The sequence below is a fragment of the Perca flavescens genome, chromosome 11, assembly GCF_004354835.1.
Source record: "Perca flavescens isolate YP-PL-M2 chromosome 11, PFLA_1.0, whole genome shotgun sequence".
Taxonomy (NCBI): domain Eukaryota; kingdom Metazoa; phylum Chordata; class Actinopteri; order Perciformes; family Percidae; genus Perca; species Perca flavescens.
Genome location: NC_041341.1, coordinates 1,169,489 through 1,186,988, shown reverse-complemented (window position 1 = coordinate 1,186,988; position 17,500 = coordinate 1,169,489). Strand labels below are relative to the sequence as shown.

At 40.8% G+C, this 17,500-nt stretch overlaps 1 protein-coding gene across 2 annotated transcripts; it reads left to right on the top strand.

Annotated features, from left to right (window-relative positions):
• Positions 1-2,023: 2,023 nt before the first annotated feature.
• Positions 2,024-10,422, top strand: LOC114563534 (galactose-specific lectin nattectin). Of its 2 annotated transcripts, none has more exons than XM_028590324.1 (6): positions 2,024-2,386; positions 3,198-3,260; positions 5,538-5,627; positions 6,971-7,105; positions 9,274-9,388; positions 9,490-9,785. In XM_028590324.1, exons 2-6 carry the CDS (start codon positions 3,198-3,200, stop codon positions 9,558-9,560), a joined length of 474 nt encoding a protein of 157 aa, XP_028446125.1. In that variant the 5' UTR covers positions 2,024-2,386; the 3' UTR covers positions 9,561-9,785. The 2 variants fall into 2 exon arrangements, with proteins under 2 accessions (XP_028446125.1, XP_028446124.1); XM_028590323.1 differs by having other exon boundaries at positions 2,026-2,386; positions 9,487-10,422.
• The last annotated feature ends 7,078 nt before the right edge of the window (positions 10,423-17,500 follow it).

Sequence of the window (17,500 nt, the reverse complement as noted above, 5' to 3'; positions counted from 1 at the left end):
TTTCCGGCTGCTGAAGAGTCTCTACGACAACAAAGTGGTGACAGAGACCGACACACACACACAATCACACACACACACACACACACACACAAACTCTGTTTGAAAAGAGAATGAGGGGCCAGAGGAAAGACCTCAGCACTTGGTTGTATGTCGACCACCAAAACTTATTTTATACACACAGACACACACACACACACACACACATGTGCGCACACAGACACACACAGAGACACACACACACACACATAGACAGACAGACACACACACACAGAGACACACACACACACACACACACGCACGCGCACACAAACACACAGACACACACACACAGACACACACGCGCACACACACATGCACGCGTGCGCACACAAACACGCAAACACACACACACACACACACACACACACACAGACAGACACACACACACACAGTGCATACACACACACACACACACACACACACACACACACACACACACACACCAGCTCTGTACTGTATGACCAGAGTGTGATTAGATCAGATCAGAACAGAGCTGCCTTTCATCTCTCACTCAGCCATCAGAGTCGGTCATTATTCAGTTAAACTGGAACATCCGCAACTAACCAATCACATTCAACTCTCCTCTCAGAGAGGTCAGCGTGGGAACCAGCTGTCTGTGTGTGTGTGTGTGTGTGTGTGTGTGTGTGTGTGTGTGTGTGTGTGTGTGTGTGTGTGTGTGTGTGTGTGTGTATACGTGTGTGCGTGTGCGTGTGTATATGTCAATTCAATTAAATTTTATTTATAGTATCAAATCCTAACAAGAGTTATCTCGAGACACTTTACAGATAGAGTAGGTCTAGACCTCACTCTATAGTTTACAAAAGCCCCAATAATTGCAATAATTCCCTCAAGTGTAACATAGTTGAATAGGTTCAGGTTAAATTCTACTAAATTGGCACAACTACGCCATCTACTGTTAAAAGCCGTACCTGCTTTGAGTAATTGTAATTATGGGAAATTCCTCACCGCAACAGAGGATTTCCAACGAGGTAACATGTCTGTGAATGCTTGTGGACAATATAGCGTTAACTACTTGAAAAGCACTTAAAAGTAGACCCAGTATGTTTGGTTAGATATAATAATTGCCTGAAGTTAATTTGGCAATGGTTGTTATTTAGTGCAACCATGGTTAGAAAAAACTCCCTTTTAGGGAGAAACTTGGGACAGACCCAGGCTCTTGGTAGGAGGTGTCTGACGGGACAGATCCAAGCTCTTGGTAGGAGGTGTCTGACGGGACAGATCCAAGCTCTTGGTAGGAGGTGTCTGACGGGACAGATCCAAGCTCTTGGTAGGAGGTGTCTGACGGGACAGATCCAGGCTCTTGGTAGGAGGTGTCTGACGGGACAGACCCAGGCTCTTGGTAGGAGGTGTCTGACGGGACAGATATAAACAGTACTCATTGAAAAGACTGTTGTGTATGATACAGCCTCTCTCACCCTGATTTCCAACAAAAACAGGAGAGGTATGTTTGCTACGTAGTGTTCAAATCTGTTGACAAGCTTCCCTTTTTAGAGAGTCAAAAAGCACCATCATGTACGCTGCAGTGACCAACCTCTTTAACAGACACCAGATGTAAGCTAAGGAATGTGACTTTGTCATAGTCACAAAGGAGGTAATGTGTGAAAATGTGATGAAATCTAGTTCATAATTAAATTAGGTGCAAGCACATGATGTGTGCCTTTTGAAATGTCTTGTGTCTGCAAGAGAGGAATCCCAGGGTCTCCTCCCCATAGTCTTGTCCTTGTCCATAGTCCTTGAATTTCCCAGGGGGATCCATAAAGTATCTATCTATCTATCTATCTATCTATCTATCTATCTATCTGTCTATCTATCTATCTATCAATCTATCTAGTCACATCACTGCACACGCTGTTGCCAGGCTGGCACCAGGCCAAAGCTTCAGGCAGTTGGGATATGCGAAGCTAGAAGAGAGACAGAGTCAGTAATATGACATCAACAAGGGACTTTCCTGAGAAGGAGGTCCTCAGACTCAAAAGTCTGGATTGGATTTGTAAACAGCATGTCCTAAAAACTGTTATTGGAGGATTTGTTTTGGGGGAAAGTCTCTTTTGGCAGCTATAAGGCGACACCAGACAAAGAAATTTCCAGTAAGCTGTCTGGAACGTACCCTGGTTTTATGTGTGGTGAACTCTTTTCAAGCACATTAAGCTCTTTTTACATCTGATTAAGACTTTTGTGGATTTTTGTAAGATTGTTTGGGATTTTTTCATACTTTAAAGAGAAACAGGAAAGTTGGCGTTTGGGTGCGAGCCATTAATCTGGCCTTGGCATCAGATCTATAATTTACAACAACACAGTGAAGAAACATCTCAGTCAACTTGACAAGGTAAGAGCTGTGTCCACATTGTCCGATCTCTTCTAGAGGAAACATTGTCCTCTTCTGCTGATGCAGAGTTTCAACAGGATCCAAACTATTACAAGAACACCAAAATAGTTCACTCTTCCGGTATATGAAACTATTTAATTAAAAAACAGGCATGTGACGTGCTTCCTTTAGCACGGATGCAATGGTTTGTCTTCTGTAGCAGCTTGAAGATGCAGTGAATGATAATGAGCAGAGGGCCGTGTTATGTAGTGACTGTTGGATGCTTTTACATCCTAAGACCAGTAGGGCACTACACTATATTGGAAATGGAAGTGTCTGCATTATTAATGGGTATGTGAAGATATCACGGGCCGCCAGGGCTTTTACGTCCCAGGTCACCTGGTCACGGACCACTGATGCATTTAGGGAACGCGGCCAATAGGAAATCAGTGTTCTTGCAGGTAAGATGTAGGTGTAAACTACAAATTCTGTAGTTTTTTTATACCATACTTACCTTACTTCTCATGAAAGTGTGACTATTAGGCTGCAGAGTTTGCATGGAGGCCTCGTTATCTTTGTTCCTGAGCACATGGCATTGTACTTTGTCCTCCCAGGGGCCTTACTGTTCAACTGGTTCGGATCCAACACTGGTAGATTATTTGTATTAGTACTACTTCATACTATCGTTTTATTAATGTAAAAAGTAACTTTTCGGGGCCGTATCTTGCACCCGGCGCAAATCCTGACGCAAGTGTCTTTGCTAGTTTAAGACCGACGTAGTTGACAAATGTTTGTCTGCAGTATGTTGACTTTGTTTAACGTCTTTCCACAGATGGCATCAGGCTTTCCGTTTGCTTTGTTGCTCTGTTTGTCCATCGGACTGTTGGCTGCATCTGTAAGTAAACTCTTAAAGGTACATTGTGTAGGATTTTCTCCCATCTAGCGGTGAAATTGTATTTTGCATTCAAGCGAATAGTGCTCTCTAGCGCCTCACTTTTTCAAATGCGTGTTGCAACTACGGTAGCCTTTGTAATTCCCATTTTTCACTTTTTTGGTGATGAGGATTCCTTCTCCCATGGCTCAGCATAAGTATGATCCTCCATTATGAACTAAAGTGCAGGCTTTCAAATTTGCAAGTGCCTCACTGATCTCCTTCTCCCTTTCAGCTGGTTTCAGTCACGTGACGCTGACTCTGAACGAAAACGCGTTGTGGATTAGCTAGACAGGTCGGCTAGTGCTTTATGTCCCTCTCAGCGATTATAGTTTTTCAAGATGGCGGAACGACATGGAAGCCTCCTTGGACTTGCCCGTCCAATGTAAAAACAGATAGGAAAGTCAGATCATTGGCAGAGATCATTTTACACCAATGAGGACATATTTATGAATGAAGACATTGACTTTAGCTAATAAAATACTTAAAACACTACACAGTGTGTAAATAAAGAAATAAATCACAAGTTCAAGTTCATTTATTTATATAGCACATTTAAACAGCCGCTAGACAGACCAAAGTGCTTTACAGAGCAAGCATATAAAAACAAAAACTAGCAAGACAAAGCATAAAACACAAAATAAAAACAAGGCTAAGGGCAACCTTAAAACACTGATTCAAGTATACAAAAGAAGGACCAATCAAAGAGGAAATCAATACGCTAATGAGAATAAGTAGGTTTTTACCAACGACTTGAAGATAGCAAGGTTGGGGGCTGTTCTAATCTCTAAATCACTAAAATAACAAACTATTTTTCTTTAATTCATCCAACAATGCTTGTTTCAACACTTTCAACCATTTTTCTTTATCCTTTCGACCTTTTTTTTAAATGCTTGGTGCTTTTGTTGATGGTTGTAATATTTGACGCATTTCTGATGCTTTTGATGCTCGCTAATCCAAGTGCTGGTTATTAATTTACGTTGTAAAGAGCTCACTGTGTTAGCTAGCGTTAATGATATCCTCCAACTAAATTTCACATATGTAACACATGACCATGTTGTTAATTGTCTCATACAATTACCTACCGCTCTTAGTTTGAATGTTCACATTTGACACAAATTCATTTATTTTCAACCGCTATCTACTCATTCATACATTCACCAAGAAACTCCAATTAAACTTTAAGATGTTCCACATCTTTTATATATTCAGGGTATTATTCAACTTTCAAATTCCATTAAAACTTTTAAAAATATTCAACCTTGTTTGAGACTAAGAGGAAATGCCCTTCTGACATTTTTACATCAGTGTGTATTGGATAGAATGTTCAGACTCAGAGTGCAGGATGGCAGCAGAAGCAAAATTCTCTTTACTTTGCTATACCATCCACAGTTTTAACTCTTCATACATTACTTTTACATTAAAATGTAGGGAATGTTGTGCCCTTTCTAACAATGTACTTAGGGAGGCAAACACACTTTCACATGAGGCACAGTGAGCTTCCAAATTATGTGCAAACAATTGCAGCTGCAGAATGAGACGATCTGACAGAACCTGATTTACCAAATAAATTTTCCTTTAGTTCTCCTCATTGTCAGCCAAATGAAGCATGATTCAGGCATATCTTTCATGATGATGCTTGATGAATTCTGTCTAAGATATGTCACTCAAACATACATTTTGTAACCCCACCCACAATCTTTTCCTAAACCTAACCATCCCGTTCTTGTGCCGCATGTTCTATCCAGTCTCACGGCAGTTCGTGAAATGGTTACGTAATTTAATCTATTGATTTGTGTACACGGAACGGACATGTTTATCTCTTTTTTTCGTGTTGGTCAGAACATTTTTTTAACTAACGCATTTCAATGGGTAGTATCTTTCATGATCACAGCACGATTCAACAACAACGGGACGGTTGGGATTCGGAAAACAATAACAGGACCCAGGACAACAACGGGACGGTTGGGTTTAGTTAAAGAAGAACGGGACAGTTGGGTTTAGGAAAACAATAACGGGACGGTTGGGTTTCGTAAAAGAAGAAAGCAAAGGTTGGATTTAGGAATAGTGACACGCAGGGCACAAACCCCGTTCTTGTGGGTGAAAGCCCTGTGTTGTTTCTGATTCTACGCTTGTATTACCAGCTCTATCTCAACAGTGCTGCGGAGGAACAATCCTGTAAATGAACATGTATCGATATAGACTAGTCTGATTAGGTTTTTGGCTTGTTTGTTCATACAGGGTGAAGCTCCCTGCCCTCCTGGTTGGACTCAGTTTGGCTCTCGCTGTTTCGCTTTCTACAGCGAGACAAAGAGTTGGATCAATGCAGAGGTACAGCAGTTCCATCTATCATAACACATGTATGCTTAATACCAATATACTCTAATACTTTACTGTGGTAAAACTACTAATACCAAACTGTAAAAATCCTGCATTGAAAGTATGTCAGTATCATCATGAGCATGTAGCAGTTATAAATGTTTTGCTCCCCAACTTGCACATTGAGTTTATCTATATCTATTTAAACAGTTGCACATTTTATTTCCAAATTGTATATATTTTAAATATTGCTTGTGTAGTATTCAATTATTATTTCATGTATATTGTATACTCTGTATGTGTACTGTAATTTCCCATTTTTTAGGATCAATAAAAATCTATCTATCTATCTAGCTAGTATTCATACCAGTAACAAAGTAGCCTACATTTACTTTTTGTCAGGATCCTGCCGTGCCTGACTGCCTTTGTATATTGTGTTGTGTTTTGTGCTTGTTGCTGTTTCCCATGTGCTTTGTGGTTACCTGTTTGTCATGTGTCTTTGTCTCCGCCCATCTCCTTATATGATCTGCACTTCCTGTCTTGTTGGTTTCCCTCCATTTCTGCTCTCACCTGTTCCCAATTATTGTCTTGTTGGTCTCGTCCAGTCCTCTGTGGTCTGTGTATTTCTACACCCCTCTGTTCCTCGTTTTTAGGTTTTTAGATTTGTAGTCATTATAAAGCGTGTTTGTCTGAACTTCTGCCTAGAAGAGTCTTGCATTTAAGGCTTAGTCCACACGGACACGGGTATTTTTATAACCGGAGTTTTTTCTCCTCCATTTTAAAAAAAAACCCGTCCACACAGGCTCGGTTTAAAATAAATCTCCGTCCACATGAAAACGCAAAAACACGCTGTCAAGCTATTGCAAAGAATCATCAACAAAGCAGTTAGCGGCGCACAATATGACGTCAAACACAGCGGACAACGGCGCACACTCTGACGTTGCAAGGCAAAAAACCCGGTTATACTGTCCACACGTCAACACTGTAACCGGCGTTCCTGAAAATGCTCACCCTGGCCGGAGTTTTCAAAAATGTTCAGTTACAGGGCCCTGAAACTGCGTTTTCGTGTGGACGGAAGGCCGAACCGCGTAAAAAAAGTCACGGTTATAAAAATACCCGTGTCCGTGTGGACTAGGCCTAAGTCCTCCTGCTGAAACCTGACACTTTTAGTGGAATATAGTATTTTTACAGTGTGGTATTAGTGGTTTTACTGAAGTAAAAGATCTGTGCCCTCCTTCCACACTACTGATTAAAAGTATAAAAATGTGCCCTGTGACTGTATAACCTGCCCTTTAGATCGTATCTGTTAATAATGTGATTATGACGTTTTAAACTGATTATATTGTCTCCATTAGAACTTCTGCATCTCAGCTGGTGGGAATCTGGCTTCCATCCACTCAGATGAGGAACAAACATTTCTCAAAGACTTCATTAAACAAGTGACCGGTACATACCCAGATTCCTGGATCGGAGGCTTTGACGCAGTGAAGGTGAGACTAACCGTGCGTTCATGGACATCGGAAAAACGTTTTTCCCAGTGAAAACTTCACCATTCACGACACTTCTGTGGAATCTGTTATTCCGTGGTGGCATGAACGCGCCATTCTATCATCACACAGGAAGTGATGTTGCTCGTCTCTCAGCCTGTTCACATGAACTATTCGTACATATAGCTGTGAAAAGTACGGTAAATCACTGTAATCTGTATATATTCCACGTATTTATTACTGTGAGCAGCACATTGACTGCTGATCCTCACAGGGAGGAGGTTGGGGGGGATGTTTGGCTCCTAAAACACAGAGCTTTCAAGCCGGGGACCAGGGGCCTGTTGCACAAAACCAGGATAAGGGATTAAGCCGGGATATTCAAGTTATCCTGGATGAATTTAGCTTTGATTTGGTTGCACAAATCAAAGACACACCATGCAGCGGTGGAGACTTTTAGCGTCAATAACAACGACAATGGCACCTGAACAAACGTCTGTATTTTACGAGATGGGAGTGAGAATGTGTTCAAAGCTTCTTAATCTTTATATTTTGGTGCGGTCACTTGTCATCTTCGAGCTTGGGAGTGAGAATAAAACAACATGAATAATAGGCTATATTGTTTTACAGATATGCTTACAGTGTGTATTGAAGTCACTTACTTATTTTTCTAGTTTTGGTCCAGTCATGTTTGTTCTGTATGATCATTAATTGTAGAAATATATTTAGAATCAGACATAGCTCATAGAGATTTGTGCATATGGTTGTAAAACATATTCTTGCATTATGAATAAGGGTTTGAAATTAAGCCTAGTCCTTAGGGTAAATTTCCCGAGGAACATTAATTCCCTCTGCTCACTTTTATGGCAAAGTAGGCTAAATAATAATACATTTAATTTATATAGGCTAGTGCTTTATATGGTAGGCTAAAAGACACTTTACAGTAAAACCAGCACATTTAGCACATAAAAACAGATACAGCAATAAAACCTACATATAAAACAAGCATATTAAAGCAATTAAAACAGAATGTACAACTTTGTAAAAATGTGGAGTAACTAATAATTAGATTTTTTTTTAAATCCATATGCATTCAGTTGGTCCGCTATTTTCCGTTGGGCTTTTTCTCTCCATTTGATAACATCAGCCTTTTCTGCATATTATATGCTTCACCTCCTCATAACTTTCCATAATTAGTTGCTGCTCAGCGGGTGAAACATATGCCGCACGCGTCTTCTCCATTTCTGCATCAGTAAATCTGTGATCGATACCGTGGTCTATTTAAGAAAGCCGTGAACGTGCACTTATCCCAGCTATCTACACCTGGCTTGACATAGCTTCACCGTTTGATCCTGGCTCGGCAAACGTGCAACCGATTAAGCCACAATGAGCTTTTTCATTTATCCTGGATATCTTCATTCTACTTTTGTGCAACAGGCCCCAGAGTTCATGTCCTGGAGAAGTTAAGGTGAAAACACACAACTTTCCTGAAGTGTTTTAATCCAAACCACCTTCTTTTTTATAATCTTAATTAATTGTTTTGGTTTTTCCAAACTTGACTGTCGTCGCTGCATGATGCTCATTTTTGTCTGCTAAACTCATTCGTAAGGACCGTCACTTCACGGTGTCTGTACCCAGCTCACAGTCACCTTTCCTCTGCTAAATTTAAAGATGCTGTAGGTATGATTGTGAAGATCCAGGACTTAGCCAAAAAAATGTAACATTCACAACTTCTCAGTCCCTCCCCCCCTTTCTGCTAAAGCCCAAAATGGTCTCCTAAGCCCCTCCCCCAACAAGGGAGAATGAATGCATGTGCATGAGCAGTGATTGACACGCAGTTAGACAACCCCCCTGGCCCTGATTGGTGCATCTGAACAGGGGGAGGTGGATTTTTGCAAATCGCACTACAGGCTGTAGGTGGAGCCAGAGGAGCTGGATTTATTTTTTAGTACCTGCTTCATGTAGTTCTACTGGAACATAGGGTCACTTTCAGCAAATATGACAGAAAGGTAGTTTTACCTACTGCACCTTTAACTATAAAGAAGTATGACTATAAAGTTAACCTTAATTTTTGTGACTAGAAAACAAGGGGAATCCTCTTGTGGCCTGAATGAGTATTACAACAACAAAAACTCTTGATTTCACTTTGACTTAAAACCATCTTTCTCATCCAGGAGGGTACGTGGATGTGGGCCGATGGATCCAAATTCAACTACAATATCTGGGCTGAGGGGCAGCCTGACAACTTTCGTGGAGTGGAGAACTGTATTGTGATGAACTGGGGTGCAGGTAAAAAAAAAACATTTAAAACATCTTGTTGTATGTTGCACTTTTAAATATAAAAGTTAAATATAATCAGTTACATTGGTTGGAAACTCTCTCTACAGCAGAGATCTGGAACGACGGGGTTTGTAGCACCCCACTTTTTTTCCTGTGCTCCAGGAACCTGTATGTCTATTAACGTGCCATCAGGATGCCTCTACAGCTCATCTATCATCTCTATCATTGATTCACTTTCAGTTCGTTCTGCAGACAGAAACAGCTCTCCGCTGACAGACGACTCACTTTCACTTGTTTAAAGCACCAGGCTTTTACTTAGTCGAGAGTGTTTTTATGGTTGTTTGTTATGTTTTCTATTTGTATTTCAATATGCTTGTATTGTGACTTCTTGTGTTGTATTGCATTTTATTGTGAAGCACTTTGTGATTTTTATCTGTGAAAGGTGCAATACAAATAAACTTTACTTACTTACTTACCTATTATCTGAAGAGTTAGGAAACAGTTCACATTTGGGTTTAAAATTAGAGAGAAACTGGCTCACTGCGCTGGACAAAAACATAATCAGTTATTGGACTTTAAAAATGAAATAGAGAAAACATTTCAATACTCGCAGATCTTGTCCATTTTAGTTCACTGAATATTATCTGTTATAAACAGCGCCCACTCATCTGATAAAATATTACAGCATGGTCTCACAAAATTACGTGAAATGATCACGAAATGTTAACATAACATAACCGCATTACGTGGTGGCCACACGGAATATGTGAAAATTTGTGGCCACCACGGAAAACAATGCCAATGTAAAGTCAATGAGAAGATGACTTAGCATTAAGTGTGACTACGGTAGTCAGTAGTAAGTAGTATGAGGTTGGTCAAACAACTAAGGAATTTCACCCAGGAGACCAAGGATCGTGTCCCGTGTGTCACGTTTCCTTAACCCAACCGTCTCATTGTTGTCCCACTGGTCATTATCATGGTCTCCTCTAGCTGTAGATAGATGGGGTCTCCTCTAGCTGTAGATAGGTGGGGTCTCCCCTAGCTGTAGATAGGTGGGGTCTCCCCTAGCTGTAGATAGGTGGGGTCTCCTCTAGCTGTAGATAGGTGGGGTCTCCTCTAGCTGTAGATAGGTGGGGTCTCCTCTAGCTGTAGATAGGTGGGGTCTCCCCTAGCTGTAGATAGGTGGGGTCTCTCCTAGCTGTAGATAGGTGGGGTCTCCCCTAGCTGTAGATAGGTGGGGTCTCCTTTAGCTGTAGATAGGTGGGGTCTCCTCTAGCTGTAGATAGGTGTGCCAAAGCATTTTTTGTACGTGCATTGTTTTAGTCCGGTGCAGCACCGGCAGTGCCGCCGCTAGTTAGCTTAGCGTAGTGAATGGAATCCTATGTTGTCGGTTAGCATGTTGTGAGTAAAAGTGAGCCAACAAAAGATTAAAAAAACCAACCTAATTACTTGCACTGAGACAAAAAAATGTGTTGGCCCACCTATCTACAGCTAGAGGAGACCGTGATAAGCCCTATTTCAACAAACGGTGGCGTATCCCTTTAAGGGGCTTTTAAATGAACACTGAATTCTTCCGTGGGCCCATCACAGAATTCTTTGCTGATTCCGTGAAACTGCCACAGATTTTGAGTTGAGGGATTCTGTGAGATCAGGTGTAAATATTAACACACTCATTAGATTTCTCTCTGAGAGTTATTGTTCAGATCGATAAAACTCTCATGTGTGAACACTAAATATGAAGTTCCCTCGAGCAGACATTCGCTTAGCTTAGCATTAAGACAGGAAACAGGGGAAACAGCTATCTTAGCTTAGCATAAAGACAGGAAACGGGGGTAAACAGCTATCTTATCTTAGCATAACGACTGGAAACAGGGGAAACAGCTATCTTAGCTTAGCATAAAGACAGAAAACCGGGGGAAACAGCTCCGTCCAAAGGTAAACCTATCAGACATGAGTGTTGACAATCTTTTCATCCAAAATGTCCAGATAGAAAATAAAAGTGTATATTTTGTCTGACCCTTCTGTGATACAAGAGGAGAATGCAACTGTAACAACACTTCATAATAACTATTAATAATTCATATAGTCCACTGGTTTAATGACCTGGTTACTTTTTATTCTACTTTATTCTTGTGTTCTTTATTCAGCTGATTTCCTTTACTTTATAATCAACTAAGCATTCAAAAATAAAAGACATATTGTCACAAAAACAGTGTCTGGTCCTGTTTTTGTTTTCTAAAAGGGCAACATGACATCATGACTTCACTTAAACATACATGCCCACTTTCTTAAGCCAAGTGGTGTGTTATCTGTACGCATTATGAGCTATCTGCATGTATGTCTACGCTGTATACAGCGGATGTAAACATACACACCACGTGGCCAAACAGCACTGATAAACACCCCAATAATGGCATACGAATTGGCGTGTCATCAGGGGCGGAGCTAGATTCTTAGCACAGTGGGGGCAGAGCTTCATCATGGGGCCCTCTGCTACCAAGTCATTTTAAAATTAAAAATGTTATGTGTCACTTGTTGAGCCAAGCAAGCCTATATGTCAAATAAAACACAAAGAAAAGCCACATTTTCTTGATAAGTTTGTATTGACAAAAAAAGAAAACAGTTTGCCAGTCAAGTAACAATGTTTCAGCACCACGGACAGCGACAGCTGATGGACAGCTACAGTGAGTTGCTCAAAAACTTTCTTTTTAGTAAGTCTGTGTACACAAACAATGTTGTCAATGCTTTTGTTCATGTGTAGAGCCCCTGGTGATACTTCTAGCATAGTTTCATGTTGTGTCGAGCCTTCTAGTATTTCGAAAATAGCTATTTTGAGACTAGCATAAAAGTGCCCCTAGCACTCCCATTCAAAAGGCCATTTGACCCAAAAACGAGAATACGGTGAATCATAAAATATGCTTTTAAACTAAAGTTTGACTCACTTCCATTCACAAAAATACCCTAGGATGCAATTTGGCGAGTGTTTCGCTTTAATGTGCAGTTCATTTTTATGAAACATTTGACCTGTCTCGTTTCTTATAACAACCTACTTGACACTCATGAAAAAGTTAAGACAAACACTGACACCACTCAGCTCTTTCATCTACGCAATCCCTCACCAGCAGCTGCTCTTTATCTGTTAACAAACATGACTTCTTTATCTCATCATCAGAGGAAACTTTGCAGCATCAGCTCTCTATCCAGTAATCAATGTCCTTTACACGAGTCTACAACCACAGAGGCTGACAGGTCTTCATACACACATTATTCAGAGAGGAGAGAGAGGGGGGGGGGGTCTGTGTGTGTGTGTGTGTGTGTGTGTGTATGTGTGTCTGTCTGTTTGTCTGTGTGTCTGTGTGTGTCTGTTCATGTGTGTGTATGTGTGTGTGTATCTGTGTGTGTATGTGTGTGTGTGTGTGTGTGTGTGTCTGTGTGTGTATGTGTGTGTTGGTCTGTGTGTGTCTGTTTTGTGTGTGTGTGTGTGTGTGTGTGTGTGTATTTGTGTGTATGTGTGTGTGTCTGTCTGTGTATGTGTGTGTGTGTCGGTCTGTGTGTGTCTGTTTATGTGTGTGTGTGTGTGTGTGTGTGTGTGTGAGTGTATTTGTGTGTGTGTGTGTGTGTCTGTGTGTGTCTGTTTATGTGTGTGTGTATGTGTCTGTGTGTATGTGTGTTTTTGTGTGTCTGTGTGTGTGTGTGTCTGTGTGTGTGTGTGTGTTTTGAGGGGATGAGTATAATTGTATTTGGAGTTGTACCAGAATAGGTTTAAATAGTTTAATTTTATATTTTTGTTGTACTGCACATTGCTGCAGCTCCTCTTTTTTACCTGTGTGTTGAGCTCTCTGTTTTAGATACAGAGTGAGGCAGCCGGTAACCGTGAGTTTGGCTCAGCCGGTAACCATGGCTTTGGCTCAGCCGGTAACCATGGCTTTGGCTCAGCCCTCCTGCTGTGTTTCTGTCTCTTGTTGGTTGTTTTCTCTGCTACATTGCAGCTCTATGGGTGTGCCAGATCAGTCCCACTGGGAGCACCTGGCCAGTCTCCCAGGAGTCCTTAACCCGCTCAGCCTCTCTCTCTGCATCCTGCCAGCACCATGCTTCTGTTTAGTCGGCTTTGGCCTGGTTAATAGTTTTCATTCATCATTCCTTTGTTTATTTATTTATCTGTGTTACTCCACTGTGAGTTCTTGTTATATGTAGTAAATAAATGTTAAGCCTTTTAGTTGCAAACCTTGTATCTCTTGTTGTCTTTTGTCATGGCTCATAACCGTGGTAACCCAGCTATACATGTTGCCTCCCAAGTCTGATCCTGAAACAGGCAGAACAACCCGAAACAGCTTCGCAACCTAGACTGGTTAAACAAATGAGTCTTTCACACGTAACGTTTTAATTCTGCTCTGTCTCCTTGACATGGTGATACAACTATCTGAACTCTTGGGGCCTCCGCTCTAACTAGCTTGGTTTGAGGGCGTGCCACGCAAGCATCTAGGCGAGCATTATAACGTGTGTGACGCAAAATGACGTTAAATGATGCGAGTTTGTCCCGGAAAGTAAATGCTGGACCGCAGTAGAGCTGTTATGAGCAGTTCATGAACAGTGTTTTCTGTGGGAGATGGTAACTCTGATTTAATCATTAAAGTAGGGGGACTCGCCCAGAGCAAGACCAACTCCACTGGAGCTGGAGACACTTCTGCATGAGGCTGCTGCATGTCATGGTGAGTGTTGATTGGCTGATACTCGTCTAACATCTAGCCAACCAGATAGTGTTGTGGCCGGGACATGAAGTGAGACTCAGTGGTGACTGCTGATTGGCTGATACACGTCTAACATCTAGCCAACCAGATAGTGTTGAGCAGGTGGCTCCTTGTACGGCAGCCTCGGCCACAGTGTATGAATGTGTGTGAATGGTGAATGGTTCCTGTACAATGTTAAAGCGCTCTGAGTAGTCGTTGAGACTAGAAAAGCGCTATATAAGAACAGTCCATTTATACGCACTCACACAAACAAAGGCCCAGTTTAATATGCATCTTCCTTGTATACAATATATGTAGTAGGGGGTCCCTGCTCTGTCTCTGTTTCAGTTAAGGGGTCCTTGGTTTACAGCTTTTTACAATCACTTTGCTATTAATTTGAGAACCTTGACGTCATTTTTCAAAACTCTAGACACAAAACTCACAGGCAATAATACATTTTCAAAACTCTAACACTTTTTTCAATTGCTTGGATACAATGCACATAAACAAAAGATAATTTGTTCATTTAACAAAGATCACTTGTTCAATATGACACAACTTAACATCAAAGTAACTACTATTTCAAAAAGCAATTCACACATTACATTTCAGATAATTGTCTATTCATTTCATTACAATCATCTAACTATCAATCCATACAACTACTCAAAATGATAAGTAACTGTTGCATTACTCTTAATACATGGTTGTATGGAAACAGACAAACAATATTCCATGTTTAGATCATGAAAGTTTCAAGATAACGAGATTCATTGTCACCAGTTAGCGCGGAGCATGAACCAATCAGAATACAGTATCTATGGATGTAATATTTCATCATCATTCTTCACTGTACTGTACTACTGTTTACCAGACACTGTTTCTATGGTCCCATGTACTACCTTCACTGTACTGTACTACTGTTTACCAGACACTGTTTCTATGGTCCCATGTACTACCTTCACTGTACTGTACTACTGTTTACCAGACACTGTTTCTATGGTCCCATGTACTACCTTCACTGTACTGTACTACTGTTTACCAGACACTGTTTCTATGGTCCCATGTACTACCTTCACTGTACTGTACTACTGTTTACCAGACACTGTTTCTATGGTCCCATGTACTACCTTCACTGTACTGTACTACTGTTTACCAGACACTGTTTCTATGGTCCCATGTACTACCTTTACTGTACAGTACTACTGTTTACCAGACACTGTTTCTATGGTCCCATGTACTACCTTCACTGTACTGTACTACTGTTTACCAGACACTGTTTCTATGGTCCCATGTACTACCTTCACTGTACTGTACTACTGTTTACCAGACACTGTTTCTATGGTCTCATTTACTACCTTTACTGTACTGTACTAGTGTATACCAGACACTGTTTCTATGGTCCCATGTACTACCTTTACTGTACTGTACTACTGTTTACCAGACACTGTTTCTATGGTCCCATGTACTACCTTTACTGTAATGTACTATTGTTTACCAGACACTGTTTCTATGGTCCCATGTACTACCTTTACTGTACTGTACTACTGTTTACCAGACACTGTTTCTATGGTCCCATGTACTACCTTTACTGTACTGTACTACTGTTTACCAGACACTGTTTCTATGGTCCCATGTACTACCTTTACTGTACAGTACTACTGTTTACCAGACACTGTTTCTATGGTCCCATGTACTACCTTCACTGTACTGTACTACTGTTTACCAGACACTGTTTCTATGGTCCCATGTACTACCTTTACTGTAATGTACTATTGTTTACCAGACACTGTTTCTATGGTCCCATGTACTACCTTTACTGTACTGTACTACTGTTTACCAGACACTGTTTCTATGGTCTCATTTACTACCTTTACTGTACTGTACTAGTGTATACCAGACACTGTTTCTATGGTCCCATGTACTACCTTTACTGTACTGTACTACTGTTTACCAGACACTGTTTCTATGGTCCCATGTACTACCTTTACTGTAATGTACTATTGTTTACCAGACACTGTTTCTATGGTCCCATGTACTACCTTTACTGTACTGTACTACTGTTTACCAGACACTGTTTCTATGGTCGCATGTACTACCTTTACTGTACAGTACTACTGTTTACCAGACACTGTTTCTATGGTCCCATGTACTACCTTTACTGTAATGTACTATTGTTTACCAGACACTGTTTCTATGGTCCCATGTACTACCTTCACTGTACTGTACTACTGTTTACCAGACACTGTTTCTATGGTCTCATTTACTACCTTTACTGTACTGTACTAGTGTATACCAGACACTGTTTCTATGGTCCCATGTACTACCTTCACTGTACTGTACTACTGTTTACCAGACACTGTTTCTATGGTCTCATTTACTACCTTTACTGTACTGTACTAGTGTATACCAGACACTGTTTCTATGGTCCCATGTACTACCTTTACTGTACAGTACTACTGTTTACCAGACACTGTTTCTATGGTCCCATGTACTACCTTCACTGTACTGTACTACTGTTTACCAGACACTGTTTCTATGGTCCCATGTACTACCTTTACTGTACTGTACTACTGTTTACCAGACACTGTTTCTATGGTCCCATGTACTACCTTCACTGTACTGTATTACTGTTTATCAGACACTGTTTCTATGGTCCCATGTACCAACTTTTCAGACTATTTACAGTATTGACAGTATTGCACTGTATGGATTCAGGCCCTTGGAATTTCTTGTCCAATTCTTCCAACTCGCTACTGATGATTGACATATATAATTTACAGTCGTGGAAAAAAATTAGGACACCCATGCTAAAGTTGACTAAAAGAGGAATAAAAAATCATCTTTTGCAAATTGATCTTAATGCCTTAATTAGAAAAATGAGGAAAAATCCAATCTTTAAGGACACCAATTTTTCTTTGTGAATGAATAATGTATCGTAAATAAATAAATGTTCTTCCTTAAAATACAGGGGGCATAAGTCAGTCCACCCCTATATTAAATTCCCAAAGAGGCAGATGTTTATTTTAAAGGCCAGTTATTTCATGGATCCAGGATATTATGCATCCTGATAAAGTTCCCCTTGGCCTTTGGCATTAAAATACCCCACCCCCATCATCACATACCCTTCACCATACCCCCACATCATCACATACCCTTCACCATACCTCCACATCATCACATACCCTTCACCATGTCCCCACATCATCACATACCCTTCACCATACCCCCCACATCATCACATACCCTTCACCATACCCCCACATCATCACATACCCTTCACCATACCTCCACATCATCACATACCCTTCACCATACCCCCACATCATCACATACCCTTCACCATACCCCCACATCATCACATACCCTTCACCATACCCCCACATCATCACAT